This window comes from Vombatus ursinus, unplaced genomic scaffold (genome assembly GCF_900497805.2).
Source record: "Vombatus ursinus unplaced genomic scaffold, bare-nosed wombat genome assembly UNPS02014833.1, whole genome shotgun sequence".
NCBI lineage: Eukaryota > Metazoa > Chordata > Mammalia > Diprotodontia > Vombatidae > Vombatus > Vombatus ursinus.
The window spans coordinates 8,697,574-8,718,255 of record NW_020954611.1 but is presented as its reverse complement, the minus strand read 5'-3'; the positions used below and the strand labels follow the sequence as shown (position 1 = coordinate 8,718,255).

Sequence of the window (20,682 nt, the reverse complement as noted above, 5' to 3'; positions counted from 1 at the left end):
GCCTTTCACATGCTCAAAGGCAGTTATTAGTGCTCCCCATCTTCTACTCTCCTCCCCCTTTTCTTTTTTCTAGGCTAAGTGTCTCCACTTGCATTATTCCTTACATGTCATGAACCTGGAGGTTCTTCACCATCCTGGTCACAAGTTGATACAATAGAAGAGCACTGGATCTGGAATGAGAGGGCTTGGTTTCAAGTCTTTGCTGCCCCTCTCTCTGTGTGACCATGGGCAAGTGATTTAACTTGTGCTCACAATAGGGTCTTCATTTGTAAAACAGGTATTGAATGAGATGTCCCATAAGGTCTGTTTCAGCTCCAAATCTGTGACCCTGTGTTGTCTTCTCTGGATGTTCTCCATCTTTTTCACATGCTCCTCAAAATATGATACATAGAACAGAAGATCATACTCTAGAATTGTTGGTTGGGATCAAACGTAGGTAGGCTGTGCCTGAATATTACTATTATTGGGGGTGGAAGGGAATGGAAGAATTTTGTACTTGAGGATTATTTTAATATAGGTATAAAAATATGTAAGGACCTTGTCATCAAAATAATGGCTAAACTGTATGACAATGGGCAAACCTCTTAACCAATTTAGTACCCTCCGCAACTTTCCAAGACAAATTAGCTATGATCTCTGTCAGTGGAGAGAGAGTTTCCATTCTGGGAGTTGACCCACTAAGGAAATCGTAAGTTTGCTTCTCCCCCTCCTCAGTGCAATAATGCCGAGCTCCCAAAGTAATAATGAGTGGTAGAATTTGTAGCAAGAGGCACAGAATATTACAGTGGAAAGGGAGTGTATTAGGAGTCAAGGGGCCTGGTTTCAAATCTTGGCTCTGCCACTTAGTGTGTCTGACCTTGGGCAAATCACATAACTTCTCTGGTCTTCAGTTTCCTATCTGTAAAATGGAGGTGGAGGAAGCAGGGTGTGGATTAACTAATTAAGGTTCAAAATCTATGATCCTATGATGTATGATCCCATGATATGGAACATGACAATATTTTAGGAACAACTTTCTATCAGTCTTCAAGACGTACACCAAAGTTTTCTCCTTTCTTTATTGAATGGGTTCAGTGTTTTTACCTTCTTGAACACTAAGTGGAGAATTGAATCCGTTAAGAATAAAGACTTTTGGGAGCAGCCAGGTGGCGCAGTGGATAGAGCTCCGGCCCTAAAGTCAGGAGGACCAGAGTTCACATGCGACCTCAGAGCAAACACTTGACACTTACTAGCTGTGTGACCCTGGGCAAGTCACTTAACCCCAATGGCCTAAAAAGAAAAAAAAGAGAATAAAGACTTTTTATTGTAATCATAATGAATTTTTACCAACAGAATCCATACCATTTGTATAATTTGTTTTCTCAACCTCTGCCCCTCTTCTGAGCTTCCCTATTTATGTTGATGGCATCACCTTCCTTCCACTCACCCAGGTTCAGAACTTCCTTTGTCTTTAGTTCTTGACTCTACCTCACCCCCTCCCCAAGTATATAATCAGTTGTCAAGGTGGAGGTAGAATGTCATCAACATCTCTCATGTGTGTCTGCTACAAAGGCCACCATCTTAATTCAGGCCCCCATCACCAGTTGCCTGAACTATAGCCGAGTCACAATTAATGCAAATCATGGATCCCCTGAACTGGTTGCATGTATTTGAATTCACATTATTCAAAGTTAAAATTATGCAAAATATGGTCATTGGTTTTTTTTCTATTAATTTTCCCTAAGTTTTCCCCTCTATTATGTTTTTGTATAATTGATGATTGTGAAAGGAGCAAAGTGTGGCTCACAAAGAATTTTGTCACTATCAAGTCATGGGACCTGCTTTACCAGTGCATAGTGATAGCATCTATCAGTGCCTGTTTCCTTGTTCCCTCATTCCAGTGACTGACTGAGCCTTTTTTTCCCTTGACCCACTTCTCCACTCTCATTTCCTTGTTCCTCCTTCCTACTTAAAATACATTACCACACCACCTCTTCAATACTCCTTTTTGCTCTGGTTATGTGACTAGAGTAAAAGAAAATTTTATAGGGAAGAAATTGTATAAGGAGGAAACATTTTCATTATTTAATTTAATAATGGAATTTGGTTTTGTTTATCCATTTCTAGAAATCAGTGTTCTTATGCCCAGGATCTGAAGGTGAAGGAGCTGAAGCTTCACCTCCCTGCTTTTTTTTTTTTTTCCCTCCTTTGGGGGTTGGGGGTGGGTAATGATTCAGCAAGAGAAGAATGCTGAGTTTTCTTTGTCATGTTGGCTGGTTGGTAGAGATAAGCACCATATTTCTATAGGACTTTGTAAGAAACCCAAAGCACTATATATTTGATCTCTAACATAAATGATATTACCTCTATTTTTTTTTTTCTTCCTCCCAATTGCTTTTGGTGGATGTTGATAACTGCTTTGGAAGCTTCAGGAGGTTGGCTTTACTAGTAAGGATGCTTAAAACAGGAAGGGAGTTAAACTCATCATTGGGCAAAAAATAGAGCAAAGTACTAGGCTGTGCTTTCTCTATCTGCAGTTCAGATGGCGTAGTGTCATCATAGCATGTGACTTACATGGCCAGGAACCAGAGAAAACATTCTGGCAGAGGATCATTCATTGAATGCTTAGACTCTCAACCTGACCAACTCAGTGAAGCCTGTGGGGCATCCTGTGGGACATGGAAATACCTTAGTTAAAAAGAACCTTCTCTGAAAGATTGTTTTTCCAATGGTGTTTACTGTGTTGATAGATGTCTCTCAACCTTTTTTAAAAATATTTTTTCCGGGGCAGCTAGGTGGCACAGTGGATAGAGCACCAGCCCTGCAGTCAGGAGGGCCTGAGTTCAAATCCGGCCTCAGACCAAACACTTGACACTTACTAGCTGTGTGACCCTGGGCAGGTCACTTAACCCCAATTGCCTAAAAAAAAAAAAATTCCCAATTACATTTAAAAACAATTTTTAACATTCTTTTTTTTAGATTTGAGTTCCAAATTTACTCTTTTCCCCTCTCCCTGACATGATAAACAATCTGATATAGGTTATATGTGTATAAAACATATTTCTGTATTAGTCATGTTATGAAAGAAAACAGACCAAAAAAAAAAAAAACTAACCAAACCCCAAAACAAAACCAACCCACGAAAAAATAAAGTGGAAAATAGTATGCTTTAATCTGCGTTCAGACCCCATCAGTTCTTTCTCTGGAGGTAGATAGCATTTTTCATCATGAGTCCTTTGGAATTGTCTTGGATCATTGTATTGCTGAGAATAGCTAAGTCATTCACAGTTGTTTGACATACAGTTTTGCTGTTACTATGTACAATGTTCACCTGGTTCTGCTCACTTCACTCAGCATCAGTTCGTGTAAGTCTTTCCAGGTTTTTCTGAAATCAGGCTGCTCATCATTTCTTATAGCACAATAGTATTCCATTACTATCATATACCACAATTTATTCAGCTATTCAGCATTTAATGGATATCTCCTCAATTTCCAATTCTTGGCCACCACAAAAAGAGCTTCTAGAAATATTTTTGTACAAATAGGTCCTTCCCCCCCCATTTTTTTTTTCTGTCTCTTTGGGATATAGACTCGGTAGTGATATCGCAGGGTCAAAGGGTATGCACAATTTTATAGCCCTTTGGGCATAATCTCATATTGTTCTCCAGAATGGTTGGACCAGTTCACAACTCCACCAACCATGCATTAGTGACCCAATTTTCCCACATCCCCTCCAACATTTATCATTTTTCTTTTCTGTTGCATTAGTCAATCTGATAGGTATGAGGTGGTACCTCAGAATTGTTTTAATTTGCATTTCTCTAATCAATAGTGATTTTGAGCATTTTTTCATATGACTATATATGGCTTTGATTTCTTCTGAAAACTGCCTGTTCATATCCTTTGACCATTTATCAATTGGAGAATGACTTGTAATCTTATAAATTTGGCTCAGTTCTCTATATATTTGAGAAATGAGGCCTTTGTCAGAGATACTTGCTATAAAAAGATTTCCCCCAGCTTTCTGCTTTCTTTCTCATCATGCTGCATTGGTTTTGTTTCTGCAAAAGCTTTTTAATTTAATTTAATATAAATCATCTATGTTACATCTCATAATGCTTTCTATGTCTTGTTTGAACATAAATTCTTCTCTCATTCATAGATCTGACTGGTAAATTACTATTCTGTGTTCCCCCGATTTGCCTCTGGGATCACCCTTTATGTCTAAATTGTGTACCTATTTTAACTTTGTCTTGGTATACAGTGTGAGGTGTTGATCTGTACCTAGTTTCTGCCAAACTGCTTTCCAGTTTTCCCAGTAGTTTTTGTCAAATAGTGAGTTCTTGTCCCAAAAGCTTAGATCTTTAGTTTTATCAAACAGTAGATTACTGTGGTCATTCACTACTATGTATTGTGTGCCTAATCAATTCCACTGATCCACCATCCTTTTTCTTAGCCAGTACCACATTGTTTTGATGATTACCACTTTATAATACAGTTTGAGATCTGGCATGTCTCCCAACCTTTTTCATTTAATAGCAATTAAACATTTTTGAGTTTATTCTCTGCTCCTCCTGAAGAGTTAGGACTACCCCTCTGTGTATAGACCAAGTAACATAGCAATAACAGCTGCCCGGATTCTGGAATGAGGGCCCAGATTCTTTTCCACCTTCCCTTCTCTTATTGGTCTGAGATTATCTCAGAGCTGACTTGTGATTCAGGAGGTCAGAGAACTGGGCAGAGGTAAGAGAGGGATGCTTATACAGGAATGACAAGGTTACCAGGATGAAGATCACTACAAAGTGAGGATCAGGAGCCACATATAAAACTCAGCCGGACTTTTTTTCATACAATGGTTTATCACTATCTCTGAGAAGCACTACCAGAACTAGATGATCTAAGTTGCTGCTTTCAACCAACGCATGACCTTTGTGAAAGAATTCTTCTCTGTATATAACCTTATAAAGCCATAGGTTCACAGAAATCCAGCTGAGACCTTGATGAGGCTGATTCTCTTGTGATATTTGCATTTTATAACAAAGATGTCTTTAATATTCCCTTTGATAAGGGAATTATTATTCCCACATGAATTAGACATACTGAATTTTTAATAGCTTCCCCAAGGTTTGATGGTTTGATGCCATTTACAAGAAAGGATGCTAAGTAACTGAGGGTTATTCTTTCTTGCTTTGCAATTGAAGATTTTAATTTTTTTTTAATATATTTACACACACACACACACACACACACACACACACACACACACGCTTTTTGAATCCCTGACTCACCTAGCTAGACCTAGCCAAGCAATTTTGAATCTTTGACTTTCTTAGCTTGAGTCTCAGTTTCCCTCTTCCTTCCCCATCTTCCCATTTGTCCAGAGCCATGTGTCCATTTACTATCCCTGACAGTGGTCCTGGCACCCATACTTTTCGCCTTTTTGACTGGCTCCCTCTTGTTCCATTGGCTGAGTCCTGCGGAGTGGCTGGTCTTTGATCTGCTGCCCCTGCTTAGGAAAGCACCTTAGGCAATTGATGCCCCGTGACACTGGCACAGAGTTGGGGCAGGGTGCTGTCCAGAATAGGCAGTGCAAAATGCAGCCGCTACTCTATACCAATTTCCAGGATCTTCTTTCCAGAAATAATCAAAACTCTCTCATTGCTTCATATCCTGTTAAGAAATGAAGCCTGTGTGAGCAGTACAGACCTTTTCTACATCAGGTTTCAGGCTCTTCTCTGTCACATGTATCAGCATAATGTTACCTCCATCAAAAACCAAGCTTGACCCTATATCAGATTGCATGCTGTCTTGGGGAGAATGGAGGGGAAGGAGGGGGAAAAATTTAGAACTCAAAATCTTGTAAAAGTGAATGTTGAAAACTAAAAATAAATAAATAAAAGGTTAAAAAAAACAAGCTTGTTTTGATCGCTGAATTTTTGAGTTGGGAAGGATCCTCAGTAGCCTTTGACCGTTTGGGGTCAAAGAGACTAAATTTAATTCCTCTTTCTATTCACAAACTTGCAGATACCTATCATGTCACTCTAAGTCTTCTCTCCTCCAGAGTAAGTAAACATCTCCAGTTTCTTTCATTGATCTTTATGTGATATGGACTCAAGTTTTTTTGAGTTTTCAGTTGTGGTTGTCCTCTTCTGGATGCCTTCCAGTTTATCAACGTCTTTCCAAAACTGAGCTTCCAGGAACTGAACGTGATCCTCCCCTTGTCGTCTTCTTATTTCTGAAAACTTTAACTCTTTTGGGGAGGCTCATGATCATATTAACCTTTTTTTTTTTGGCAGCCACATTTGCACTTGTGTCTGATATCAAACATTCAATATTTCAGGCCCTGAGAGCCTTTTCGGACAAGCTGCTTTCTAACCGTACCTTCCTTTAGCTTCTATTTGTGAAGCTGATTTTTTGGATTCAAATATAAGACTTGACATTTATTCTTTCTAAATTTCTTCATCTTAGATGTAGCCTAAGGCTGTAGCATTGTTGATTTCTCCTTTGTCTGAGCTCCTCTAATGATTGACATCCATACCATTCATTGATGTTTTCCTAGGAAACAGGATTGTAAGGTGCTTGAGAATGGAGACCTGCCTTGTGTTACCCTGCAGTTCTTGGTTTTTACGTATAGCGTGCATGTAGTAAATACTTGCTGGCTGACCTTCCCCAAGGAGCTTCAGTTCTGACTTGTACTTGCAAAAGCAGGTGGTCATTTTTCTTTACCTTGCCCAACTCAATTCCATTTCATTTTACTTTCATGTCTTTTCCCATACTAATAACCCAGAAGAGCTGTATGACTCACCATCAGATAGGAGATGGCATGGAGAGAATGAAAAGACCTTCTCAAGGGGTGAATCTCAAGTATTCAGCTTCAGTGAGCAGCTCTTCTTTGTCTGTGTCACTGTCAAACTGGCAATGAAGTGACTAATAACAATAATTGCTCATATGGGTTAGCCCCTTAAGGCTTACAAAAAGTTTTCATCTGAAAAACCTGATGAGGTCAGTAGAATAACAATTTTTAACTTCATTTTACAGATGAGGAAATGGAAGTTCCAAGAGACATGACTCCCCCAGGGTCAAACATTTCATAAATGTCTGAGTTCTTTTTCCAGTAGCAGTTAAGGTTTTACATGGTTCCAGTTCCATTCATTCTTTTTCCCGGCTTTCCTCACTTCCAACAGCGTGAACGTGAGGTGGTTAGCCAGATTTAGACCCTCACTCGGTGGCCAAAGCTACCTGGTTTGTGAAGCCACTGAAAATATCTACATGATCCTTAGCACATTTATAGTGTCCCAAAAGTCTTAGATAGCTTAAAGCTTTGAAAGTCATGAAATGAATAACTGAGCGAGAGTTTCTCCCTGGTAAGTGCAAGAAAAGATTTTATAGCTTAAAACACCACTGTGACTTTTAGGATATCCTATACATGCCTTTCAGCATTTTACATGTATTATCCTCAAAACTAACCCAATGCAAACTATGTGGTACAAGTATCATTATCCAGGAAAACTAACGCTCAGGTTGGTGAGATGACTTGGTCATGTTCACACATGAGTCACAGGGACTGTGTCCCAGGTCTTTTGATTCTAGAGACTGGCTCTTTCTACTATTCTATAATGCTGTTCCAAACCACTGATCTAATGGTGGAAGGTCTTCTTCAGTCTACAAGAGCTGTACCACCATCAGGATTAGAATTAGCCTGACCTCAGCCTAGATAGAGCCTGCTACCAAGGTCCCACTCTGGGGGAACCTACCATGAACATGATTATCCTTTCAGTTTTATCCATGCTGGCTTGGCCCTGCTCTTGTGCCAAGCAGGCAGAATTGTGTGTCAAGAATTCTTTTGGGCTGGTGTGTGTGAGTGTGTGTATGTATTTTTATGTATCCATATCAGAAGCACTTAGGTAAAAGTAAAAAACTTGAGGTTCTTAGGAAGCCCTTAGAAAGGAGCTTGCCAGGAAGTATAAAAAAGTGATTTAAACACACATACTGCTTTGTTTCAAGTAGTTTGGTGTTACATATTTTGATACCATATAACCCATTTAATGAATAGTCAATAAATGCGTATAAATGAGTGAGTTGGTTTTTCAACAAGGTAAGAAAGCAGTATATGTTGGTTAAGAGAAAGGAGAGTTCTGGAGGGTAGATGATTAGGGGAAATAGTCATTCTCCTAGCCATGGAAGCTTTTGTGAAGAAACTAGCATCTCAGGGGCAGTTAAATTGATGAGAAAGGGTCAGAGTTTATTGGTTTGGGACAAGGAAGAAATATGTTTCAGGGAAAAGGTTTAGGGTATATAAATAGTGATCTTCCGATCACCTATTGAAAGATGTTCAATGTAACTGAAATAAGAGGAAGAGAGATGAGAGAGATATAATGTAGTTGGGTGGTGGCACTTAGAATCAGTGATAATAAATAGGGTATTATTAATAAAACCACCCTACAGTGTTGAGTCTCAGTTTTTTTTATTATAAGGACCCCATTTTAGCATCAAAATTACACAAATCCCACCAAAATTTTTAGTTTCTATTGGGAAAATATATGATAACTAATAGTTACTATTCAGTATTGTCTTTTAAAATAAATGTTCTATAAATGCTTTTTTTTTTTTTACATCATTGCCACTTTCCAGAGACCATCCACCTCCACTGCATAACTCTCCCATGAAACATGGAAGTACAGTTAAGCAAAACAAATGGGCACATTGGCTATGTCTGATTGTGTATTCCCTATTCTATACCTATTGTCTGCTATATCTCTGGGAGACGAGGCATTCTTCACCATCCATCTTCTGAAGTCACTGCTGGTTTCAGTATTGCTTGTAAATGAATTTCTATTTCATGAATCACAACAGCTTCTACATACGTTAGAAGGATAGTAATACATACGTATGTGAGACATGATTCAGTTTCCTCACCTCTTCCAATGAGTCCAAGGATCAAAAGCAAGGAACTGCTGCAGGGAGACTTTTATTTCTTTTTTTTAAATTAAATTAATTTCTTTATTTTTAGTTTTCAATATTCACTTTTATAAGATTTTGAGTTCTAAATTTTTCTTCTTCCCTTGCCTCTTCCCTCCCCAAGACAGCATGCAATCAGATATAGGCTATACATGTATGATCATATTAAACATATTTCTACATTAGTCATCATGTAAAAGAAAAATCAGAACAAAAGGGAAAAAGCACAAGAAAGAAAAAAGAGAGAGAGAAAATAGTATGCTTTGATCTGCATTCAGACTCAATAGTTTGTTCGCTGGGTATGGATAGCATTTTCCTTCATGAGTCTTTTGGAATTGTCTTAGATCATTGCATTGCTGAGAAGAATTAAATGTATCAAAGTGGGTCATCACACAATGTTGCTCTTACTGCGTACGTACAATGTTCTGGTTCTGCTCGCTTCACTCAGCATCAGTTCATGTCAGTCTTTCCAGGTTTTTCTGAAATCTACCTTCTCGTCATTTCTTATGGAACAATTGTATTCCATTACATTAATATACCACAGCTTGTTCACCATTCCCCAATTGATGGACATCCCCTTAATTTCCCATTCTTTGATACCACAAAAAGAGCTGCTACAAATATTTTTGTACATGTTGAGGAGAATTTTATTTCTACTCTGAAGTAGGGAAATTAAGGAATACAAGGTAATAGTGCTAACAAGCCATCACAGACCAAATTAATAATTCTGCAAGGTGGAGGAATTGGAGATTAGTTGAAAACCTTAAAAAATAAATAACTCATAAGTGCCCTCAAATTTTTTAGAAACTCTGTCAACATAAAAGCTATTTATATGTTAATTATCCATCATTCTTGTATCATCAGACTATGAATTTGTGCACCTGAAAGTAATTAATTTTTTAAAACCTACAGATCAGACTTTAGTCAATCTAGACCAGCATGTATAAGTTAATGATATTTATATATTAAATTTACATGCAATTTATGTATCTGTACACACACACACACACAAAATATGTTGATGGTTTGAGTGTGTTGTGTGGGTGGTATTATCACATTTATTTGAAGGCCTATTGTTTGCAGAGACCTGTAGAACTCGGTCCTTCTCCTTGAAAGATTTATAATCCAAAGGATTATAAAAGGGGGGAAAATTGTACTCAAGCGGGGAAAAATTGACACATTTAATAAAGGAAACAGTGAATTAGTCATTTTTATAGCCTTGTTCCCATCTGAGAACCTTCTTGTGCAAGTTTGAGATCTGGGGGCATACTTATTCTTAGACCATCATTACAAAGGGGTCTGTGTATTAGTGGATTGATCTCAATATGTACATACACTATCAGTAAGGAAGGTAATAGGAAGACAATGAGAAGCTTTCCCCAGTGAGTATATCTTTTTATTCTTTTAGAGAAGGTCTCTCAGATTGTGGTCACTTTGCCTACCTAGAAATTTCGTGCAGGGAAGGTCAGAGGGGAGAGTTCTGCTTTAGCACTAAGCTCCCTATCTCCCTCACAAGCCCACAGTTGTCTTGGTCTACTTGGAGAATGTCTGTTTAGGCACTTCCCACCATTAAGAATCAGTAGGGAAAAGAAGCCATGAGTGGCAATGGCCATTTTTTAGTTTCTTGGAAAAAAAATATTGGTACCTTTTCCTTTTAACATCAGCTATTTCCCAATATAACCCACTCCTGGCCCTAACAAAGAGCAAATATTGAGCGTAATTGATAGACACTGTGACCCCATCTGTCAGCAATAAACGATGAGTTTTTTCACTTGTGCACTTGTAGGGGCCTTAGGGGAAGAAAGCAAAGTAAGGAATAAGCACCAAAGGAGCTTTGGAACCCTGGAGCTGAGTGAATCCTGGGAGGCCAGGAGGTGTTGGTTACTAGCTAGATAATGTCCAGTGCTGGCCAAGGACAGCATCCACGAGATCAATTTAGTGAAACATTTGTTGCAAACTTTGAGGTCTCTATCTGATTGATGATTCTTAGATTTTGCTAAGGAGGTTAAAATTAAAATTTTATTTTCTTAGATTAATTTGCTGATTTCCTGTTTCTCTCTCTCCTTTTTGTTTTATTTCTCTCCAAGGCTATGCCTTTCTGCTGTTCCAGGAGGAAAGCTCAGTACAAGCTTTGATAGATGCCTGTCTAGAAGAAGATAGTAAACTTTACCTATGTGTGTCAAGTCCAACCATAAAAGATAAACCGGTAAGTAACCTCTAACTAGCTGTTCTTTTGTTCGGTCCAGAGTGAATGTGGACCCGGAATGGATGCTTCCCTCCTCCTTGTAACGGTATCACTTGGTACTGGGATCCTCTTACCCAGGATAACATTTGCATGCAGCAGAATTTTGGCTTTGGTGTCGAAAAGCTAATGGCAAATTATTTGGGATTTTCTGCTACCTTCAGATCTCTCTCACTCTATAAATAGATGTGCCGTGGACTCTTATTTTAGGACTCTGGTGAGGTAATTGATGTTAAAATCTAGATTGAAGTAATAGTGATCTTCAGCATTCTTGGCAACTGTCTTCTGTATTGGATCAGAGCAGAATTAAAAAATTCTGATCATAATCATCAGCATTTATATGCTTATATATGCAGGGCACTGTTGTATATTTTATCCAAAGTCGGTTATGTAGACCTAGTCCTTACCTTCTAGAAGCTCAGGATATTAGACATATAATATCAGTATTGATCAGCGTCATGCTTTCTGACACTGGTGAGACTTTTTGAGGACTTAACACCTAGAGAAGTCGTAAAAACCAGGAGGTGGTGCATTTGAGTATAGATATGGGTGCTGTCACATTCAAAGTCTGTGACTAGGTGTTTGTGGTTGCCTTGGCTAGAGGGGGAGAGAAAGACAGCTGTTAGGAGAGGAAACTTCCTCCAGTCAAGGAAGGAGTTGTAGAGCAGGTATAGTTGTAAGAGGGGAAGGGAATTGAGGAGAATTGAAATTGGTTATTCCATGACAAAGTTAAGGAATGATGGTACAGGGGCACAGTTTGAAGGCAAGCAACCAGGAGTGGGATATTTTTAATATAGGGAGGGCCTGTCCAGAAGGGTGGACTGATCTGAGAGAATAGGCAGGGGATTCAAGGATGCTAGATTATCTGGGTCAACTGGTTTGAGGGCCTTTGTAGCAGAGGGTAAGGCATGTAGGCCTCCAAGGGTGATGGCATCAGACAGCAGGCTTTAGGGGAGGAGGGGTCAGTAGATAAATGCTACATGGCCATCATTGGCTGGGAAACTGGCTTGGAGAACAACAGCATTAAAATCCAGGAAGCTTATAGTCCCTATGGGAGAATCCGGAAGAAGCAGAGTCGTTGAGGCAGTTTAAGGATGGTGTACCTTGCTTGAATACTGTGGACAATTAGCTAGGTGCCAAGATAGCATCAAAGGGCTAAAAGGGTGGAACAAGGCTTGGTGAAATTGTTTGTGGAGTAGAGGTTGGGGACAAGGGGACAGGAATGCAGTTTGGGATTGATTGGGGAGTTCTAAGTTTTGGAGTCAGGGAAAGAGTATGGTCTAGGGTCATGAAATGGAGAGGCAAGGAAGGAGGTTGTATCTGCTATCTCTCATCTGAACGGAGTGCTAAAGACTTCAGGATGTGTCTGGAAGATTCTGAGGGTTTCAGCAAAATGCTGAAATGGTCAGGAACTGGTTTGGGTTACCTCTAGGTCTGTAACAGGGAAGATGATTTCATGTCAGCTAGTGTTTGGTTGGAGTAAGTGAACACAAATGCAGAGTGTCAGAAGTCAATATTTTAGGTTGTCTGCCCTCAAAAATTACCCCCCTCCTTTCCATCGCCCATGTGATACAGTGTCTGTGGGCATGAGGTGGAATACAGGCCTGACTCATCAGCAAGAGAGGAACATGGACAAGACCATAAGACAGTGTTGAATGTGAAAATTGCTTCTTTGAGCCTATGGAGAAGATACTTGTGAGGGGGACATCTGGCTAAGACAACAGAAACATAGCTGAACCAGTGACTTATATGAAAGACTGCTTGGTACAATGGATAGAGCATCAGACTTGGAATCAAGACTACCTGGGTTCCTGTCCTGCCCCAATATTTATCACCTATATGGCCATGGACAAGTCACTTAACTCTCCAAGTCTCAGTTTCCTTATCTGCAAAATGGGAATGATAATAATAATCCTTGTGCTACCGACCTCAAAGACTGTTGTGAAGAAAGTGCTTTGCAAACTTTGACGTTTTAGAGCAATGTGAATTGCTGTTCTTAGCATTAAGTGTGGCAGTGTGTCGTATGGCAAATTCTATTAGGAAGCCTGGGCAATGCAGTGATACTGTCAGAAAGTGTGGCCTTTTTTTGCAGGAGATTGAAAGGGTGCTGCCATTGGCACATGATTAGTAAAGACTGTCTTTATTACAAACAGACCTAATACCCTTGGCTTTAAGGATTCTCGGAAATGATGGGAGACAGTATAGTACAGAGGAAAACAGGCTAACTTTGAAGTCAGAGGACATGGGTTCAAATGCTGCCTGGGTTCAACTGTCCTTGGCTACTTTCTATCGCTGTGCCCATGGGCAAGTCACATAACCTCCTTGGGCCTCAGTTTCCTTTTTAGTAAAATGGGACAGTTGGGAGCCTCTGGAGTCCCTTCCATCTCTGCATCTATGACCTTATGACTAGTGGAATTTTCTGTTGTAGAAATAATATAGCACGTGTGTATCCTTCAATTTATGTTTTGTATTTTACTGTTCCAGACCTTAATAAAGTCTTTACATTGCAGTCCTGTGGACTTGAGTGTAACTGGTGTGGGTTGTGAGCTATATCCATGTCTTCACACCCAGAACTTACCACACAAACTAGCTGAATGAAATTTTTGGTGGACGGCGTGATTGTTTTCAAACCGTTACAACTCCGGTCTACCACAACTCTATTCACCTGCTTGTAAGTCTTCATGTGACCCAGATGTGGATTCCAAGCCCACTGGCCCCACACCTTCCTTCCTTATTGCTCTTAACTCTGGTCTCACAACCACTTTTAGCCTCCTCTGGCTCTGTTTGCTTCCAACCCAAGCCACTCTTCCTAGTACACCTTTGGTTTGTTGTGCTCAGGTCATCTTAGAGACCTGGATTTCTGACCATCTCCATAAAACCTGCTTGCTTAGTTCTAGGCCTTCCATCTACTCTGTGAACATGCCAGAAGAGAGAGGATGAGATACAAGGCTGGCTCCAGCAAAAAATTTTGGAGCCACACCTCCTTTTCTGTGCCCCTTCTCTTTCGTTTCATATATTTCTTTTCCACCAAGTCCCAGCACTCCAGGGTCCTGATATCCTTGGCACCCTCCCTACTGTTATGGCCCTGACCAAGACTGCCACCCTCCAAAGTGGTCCATGCTCCAAGTTCCAAAATTACTTGTCAGTTCAACAAGCATTTATTAAATATCTATGTCCCAGGCACTGCGGTCCACTTAATTAATTCTTTCCTTCCCCACACCCAGTTATACTTTAACTGTGGAGCAGCAGAAAGAAGTTTGGAATTAGAGCCAACAGGCCTAGTTTCATGTCCTAGTTCTATCTGCATCTTGGGTAAGTCACTTTAGATTCTATGGTCCTCAGCTTCCTAATCTATTAAAATATCAAATATTAAAAATATTAAAATAAATTTAATTTAGTTGAAAATAAATTAAAATATAAAATATCTATTAAAAATTGGGAAGTTCCTTCCAAATACATACCTAGAATCTTTGATTCTATTATTTTACATCCTTCTTTTTTAAGGATTCCCATTATTTTTCTGTGAATTAGTTTTATTAGATTGCTTTTCTAAGACCTAGCACTAAGATCTGAATGGTTGGTAGCTTCTCTCCCCTTCTTCTCATAAGTTTCCTGCTCTCAAGCCCCATTGAAGATGCTGGCATCTATAGTTTTTCCATTTCCCAGCATGGAATGTCCACAACCTAGGCCTTTCTTTTCAAAAATGGTCATATGGTTTTATATAGGTGATGGCAAAGAATTTAGAAAAGGCCCTTAATGCATTGGTGGGGCCCCTTTGGAGGATTTATGGGAAGGTATAATAATAATGATGTCTTTTACACACATTCTCATTTGATCCTAACAGCAAGCCTGTGAGTTAAGTATCAGAGGTATTATTTCTGTTGTACAGGTGAAGAAATTGAGGCTCAGAACTTGTGACCCAGCCATTCAGCTAGTCAGAGATGAAATTAAATCCAAGTCTTCCTTACTTTCCGAGTCTAGCATCCTTTCCATTACACAGCATCTTTTAGACAAGAGTTGGGCAGTCATGGAAGGCTGTGACCTCCACTATTGGAGGGGGGAGACCACCTATCTTGCCACATACTTTTTGTCTCAAGATCCTACCCCCCCTCCCAAATCCTCAAGCCTACCAGAAAAATACATTTCCCTACAACAAGCAAATCTTCTGAATAGAATGATTACAACTAATAGAACATGTCATCGTCTATATTTAATCACTGATTTATTGTTAATGGAAAAGATGAAAGACAGCATGGCAGAGTGGATAGAGAACTGGACTGAGGAGACGCAAGATCTGGGTTTGAACAATGTGTGTTTCAACTGTAATTGTTTGATACTAACATCCATTCCTTTTGGCCTCCATTCTGTTGTCTTTTAGTGTTGTCTTTATTCACAGTGTGGTTATCCTTGTTTATATTGATTGTCCTTTTGCCTCTGCTTTTTTCACTTGTCCAGGTGTGAATAGCTGGTAGGTGTACCCCCTGCTCAGGTGCTGGAGGATAAAGCAGGGATGGACATTGGAGGGCCAGAGCCAGGGCCAGGCTTAGCATAAGGTAGAACAGCCTTCTCCGATTAGCACAGTCTGGCCTGCAGGCTCTGGACAAGAAGCTGGTAGAGAAGGGAAAAGGGGAGTCTGTGGTGCCTAGCTTAAAGAATTTGGGAGCGATGGTTAGCTTCTTCCAAAAAAAGTGAGAGAGAGAGAGAGAGAACGAGTGTGAAGAGAGAGAGTGAGTCTGGTCACTGGACTCCTTCTAGGATAGATCTCTTGGGTCTTCGGAAGGGGATCAGAACTGATTCCCATTTCCCTTTCCTCTCCCCATAACTGTACCCATAAATATTTTTTTCGGCAGTGTACATTAATGCTGTTCAAGGTACAGTAACTTAGGCAGTTGTTATGAAGTGAGAAAAGCTTGGATTTGGGAAGAGATGGGTTTGATCTTAGCTTTGGCTACTTACTACCTCTGTGATTTTGAACAGTTCAGTCCCTTTAGTTTATAAAATGTGCAAAATTTTGACCATGACCATGGGTAGGTCACAATTTCTAAGCCTCGTGTGTAAAATGAAGAGGTTGTGCTAGATGGTAGCCACATATCCTTCCAATAATAAATTCTATTATTACTAATTTCTATAAAGTACTTTATAAAGGCAGCTAGGTGTTGCAGTGGATAGAGTGCTGGACCATGACTCAAGACCTGAGTTCAAATGCCTCCTTAGATACTTATTAGTTGTGTGATCCTGGGCAAGTCACTTAACCTCTGCATGCTTAATGTTCCTCAGCAGTAAAATGAGGATAATTTCCTGTTCTCAAAGTTGTCGGATCAAATGAAATAATATTTGTAAAGTTCTTTGCAAACCCTATAGCACTATATAAATGCTAGCTATTACTATTGTTATTAATATTAATTTTATACTTAATTACCATGTGGCATAGAAATTATTATGGAGCAGCTAGATGGCTCAGTGGATAGAGCACTGGGCCAGGAGTCAGGAAGAGCTGAGTTCAAATACAGCCTCAGATACTTGTAGGTTGTGTAACCCTGGGCAAGTCACTTAACCCTGGTTGCCTCAGTTTCCTCATCTGTAAAATGAGAAGGAAAAAAAAAAAGATGGAGAAGGAAATCGTAAACCACTCCAGTATTTTTGCCAAGAAAACCCCAAAAGTGGTCACAAAGAGTCGGATATAACTGAAAAATGACTAAACAAAACAAACACAGCAAATATTAGGCATATCATCATTCATAATCACCTAAGTTTTGTTTGGCTACAACCCTAAGCTCAACTTATGTATCCCCAGTCATGTTAGTTTGTTGCTCGCGTAGAATTGTTGTTTGCCTAAAACTTTCAAATGTAGGTATGTAGATAAAAAGACAGTGAATGCCCTGGGAATAGAAAGGTCAGTTCTCCTATTTGTTGCTTCCTCCAAACTCTCTTGACTGTTCATTTCTCTCTTGATTCCATTTAGATATATTCCATGAGTACATTATCATTACATATACTTATGAAATGTCTGTTTTATATAGGGCACCGATCTAGGCTCTGGGAATCAAAAAGGCTACATTTTGAATATAATAGAAAATTCATTTGTGGAGAGATGGCAAGGCATAGTGCAGAATTGTCAAACATGCAGCCCACCATAGTAGATTAAATTGTAATTGGGAAATGTTTAACAAAATAAAGAAAAGTACAACAGAACATAGTTAATGTTAATATGTGATTTTCCAAGTCAGTATGTGACTGGCAGGGATCCCTGTTTAGTGTTTCAATTTGAGTTTGATACCACCGGTATAGGGGATAGAATGCTGGGCCTAGAATCAGGAAGACCTGGGTTCAGTCACCACCTTCAGCATTCTCTAGCTAGCTATATAATCATGGGCAAAGCATGACTTTTCTTATCTTCACTTTCCTTACTTGTGAAATGGGGTTAACAACACCCATAGTACCTAGCTCACAGGGTTGCTATGAGGGTTGGCCTCAAATGAGGTCATGTTCGTAAATCACTTGGCAAATATAATGCCGTTTGGTGGTGGAAGGCAGCATGAGCCAGGGGATAGCATGTTGGATTTGGGTTTGAATTCTGACCTGTGCCACTTAAGGTCTGTGTGACTTTGGACAAGTCACTTAATTTCTAGACCTCATTTTTCTCATCCATTAGAATGTAAGCTTCTTGAAAGTAAGGGATTGCTTCATTCTTTGTCTTTGTGCCCTCAGTACTCAGCATGATGCCTGGCTTAATAAATGCTTGTGGGTTGACTGATCTGTAAAATGAAGGAATCAGACTAGATGATATTTTCCTTGTCCAGAATCTAGTGGCAATGAATTAAGTTCAATTCAACAAACATTTACTAAGTGTCTAAAATAGGCCCAGTATCACGCTAGGTTCTAGGGATGCAAATTGAAAAATGGCACCGTCCCTGCCTTAGGAACTTACATCATGCCAACAAGGTACTATGCTATTCTCTTCCTTTCTCTAGAAGCTTCTTGAAATTTTCCAGATCCCCACATAGTCTCTCCCATGTGGCAACTTCCTAGTCCTATGGTCTTCTTATCTCCTCCTCTCATCCAGATGAGTGGGCTTGAAGAGGCTGCAGCGATAGCCGCAGCATGTAGAAAAGTCGTCCTGTGCCTTTCTATAGGGAATAGATGTAGAGATTTCTAACATCCTCTCTTCCCTTCCTGCCCCTTTGGAGAAAGAGGAGCAATAAAGAATAGCCAGGCTGGTGGGAGCCATGACATTGTTACTGTGTCCTGAGCTCTGTTGTGCTGACCTGAGAAAGGCAGAGTGGAGGCTGCCATTCCCACTCAAGATTGAGAGCCTCTGACCTTCTGAGGCATCATGCCTACATAGCGAAGCCAGTCATAAGGCAGGCTGAGACACTTTGCCCCAGGGCAACACAATTTAGAGGGCACTGCTGGTGCTTTTACTCCTTTATTGGGTAGAAACAACTTTCATCTAGATAGCAAGAAGAAAGAATTAAAATAGGAGCTACTTAATAACATGCTTCTTTCCCTAAACCCCTTTGGCTACACTCCAAGGGAGCTCCTCCATGGCCCAATGTGATCTTATTCTTTCCTGGAAGTGGCCTTGAAGGTCCTCAGTTTGTTATCTCCTCCCCCAGGGTAATCTGAGGTCTCTTATTCCTCTCCTCCCTTCTCCCTCCTTCGATACCTGAACTTATCTGGAGAAGTTCGTTTAAGAATGCCTTTGTGTCATAGCTATATATACATGTTATGTGCACACTTCTGTAAATTCAGCTAATAATAGTATTTTTTTTTTTACCAAAACACAACCACATTCATTCTTGTCCAGTCCTCATTATAACTATGTGAGGTAGGTGGAATGAGTTGTGCTATCCTCATTTTATGAATGAAGAAACTGAGGCTAATTGGTAAGTTGGCTTACCCAAAGTTACAGGTATAGCCAGGACTTTAGAACCCAGAACTACTTACCTGGGAAAGTAGACAACCCATGCCCTATCTACTGCACCCTAAGCCTAAGTAGGAAGAAATAGATAGCAAATCCTTTGTAGCAACAAGCCAGTAAAGGCTGAAAATACCTTATGGGGCATTTAAGGGCAAAATTTAATATACTTCTTACCTCACACAAAAGTAAGGCACTCCCATTCCTCATATTAGTCAAAGCCAGAATAACTACTGCATCACGCTTTTCCTACCTCAAGTTCCTCAAACAGTATCCTTAAATAGTGTGTGGGTTCTGACTCTACCCCGAACTGTCTGTGTGACTTTAAGCAAGTCCCTTAATTTCTCTAGACCTAAATGTTTCTCCCATCTGTAAAACGAGAGGGTTAGACTCTTTAATAAACATTCTAGCCGGAAAAACTATTATTCTGGAGTATAACTCCTTTCCTCTTGACCTCTTATTTCCAAGAATTCAACAAAAAGCCAGTTTTTTTATTTGGTTCTAAAATTTTTTCAAATATTCCATATAGAATGATAGACTTGGAACCAAAGTTCTGGATTCAAATGCCAGCTCTTCTACTCAAGTTAGCTGTGTGACCATGAGCCAGGGACTTAATTCACTGAACCTCGGGAGGGGGGGTGTCTTCATCTGTAAAATTGGTGTGATATTGCCCTGTGTACCTCAGAGGTTTACCGTGATTAAAGTGCTTTTTAGATGATAAAGTACTTTGTGACATAGTTGTAGTGAGTCCTGGCCATCTTCAAATATTTGAACTTAAAAATTATTGAGGCAGGCTTCTCTCTACTTCATTCCAAAAACACTTATTAAGCACCTATTAAGTTCAAGGTTCTGGGAGATATGAAGACAGTGATGAAATAGCCCCTCCCCTCAAGGAGTTTACATTCCAGTGGAGGGAGCAGGGAAAATCGAATGTGTACACAAGGAAGCAAAAGTGTGTGCTAAATAACACTATGTAATTATAAGAGAGAGACAGTTCAATAAGTTGGGGGAGCAAGGGTTGGCTACGTAAAGGCTGCAAGAAAGAAAGGGCACATGAGCTCGCCTTGGGAGGAAGGTGAGAGGATGACTCAGTCAACCAGGGACTTATACTGGTGTTGTTAACGTCAGTCTGTCTATGAGCCAGAGAAGAAACTGACCTTTTAAACCACATTTAGTGGACTCGAAGAGCTAATGATGGGCCTGAAAGTATGGCATTTATTCCCAGGTTGTCCCTCAGATCCTGGAAGAGTTTGATTTCTCATGGACTGACATCTTACATATATTAGGTCCACGGTGAAATTCTAATGAGCAAGTCAGACTGACCCTTACAAACCTTGATCCATTATCAGGTGGTCTATGCCATGTACTAGACCATCTTGGTCAGTTGAATTAACTGCTTTGGGTCAGAAGCTCAGTGGAGTAAGTAAAAGACTGTTTCTGTTCCTGGATCACTGTCCTTGATACTTTTCATAGCTACTTAGGTGAAGATGCTTGATCTAAGAGGTGCAGAAGTGATTGTGTTAATGCATTAAGAGAACATGGAAATGATAAGAGTGAATGCAGATTTCGAGTGTGGCAAATGGTC

General features: G+C 39.9%; 1 protein-coding gene across 6 annotated transcripts in view; it reads left to right on the top strand.

The window, feature by feature from the left end:
- Positions 1 to 20,682, top strand: part of CPEB3 (cytoplasmic polyadenylation element binding protein 3) — a 229,460-nt gene that overhangs the window by 166,452 nt on the left and 42,326 nt on the right. For all 6 annotated transcript variants that reach the window (XM_027839883.1, XM_027839884.1, XM_027839882.1 and 3 more), the window contains one exon: positions 11,025 to 11,143. In XM_027839883.1, coding sequence (XP_027695684.1) covers positions 11,025 to 11,143 — 119 coding nt within the window. The remainder of the gene's footprint in view (positions 1 to 11,024; positions 11,144 to 20,682) is intronic.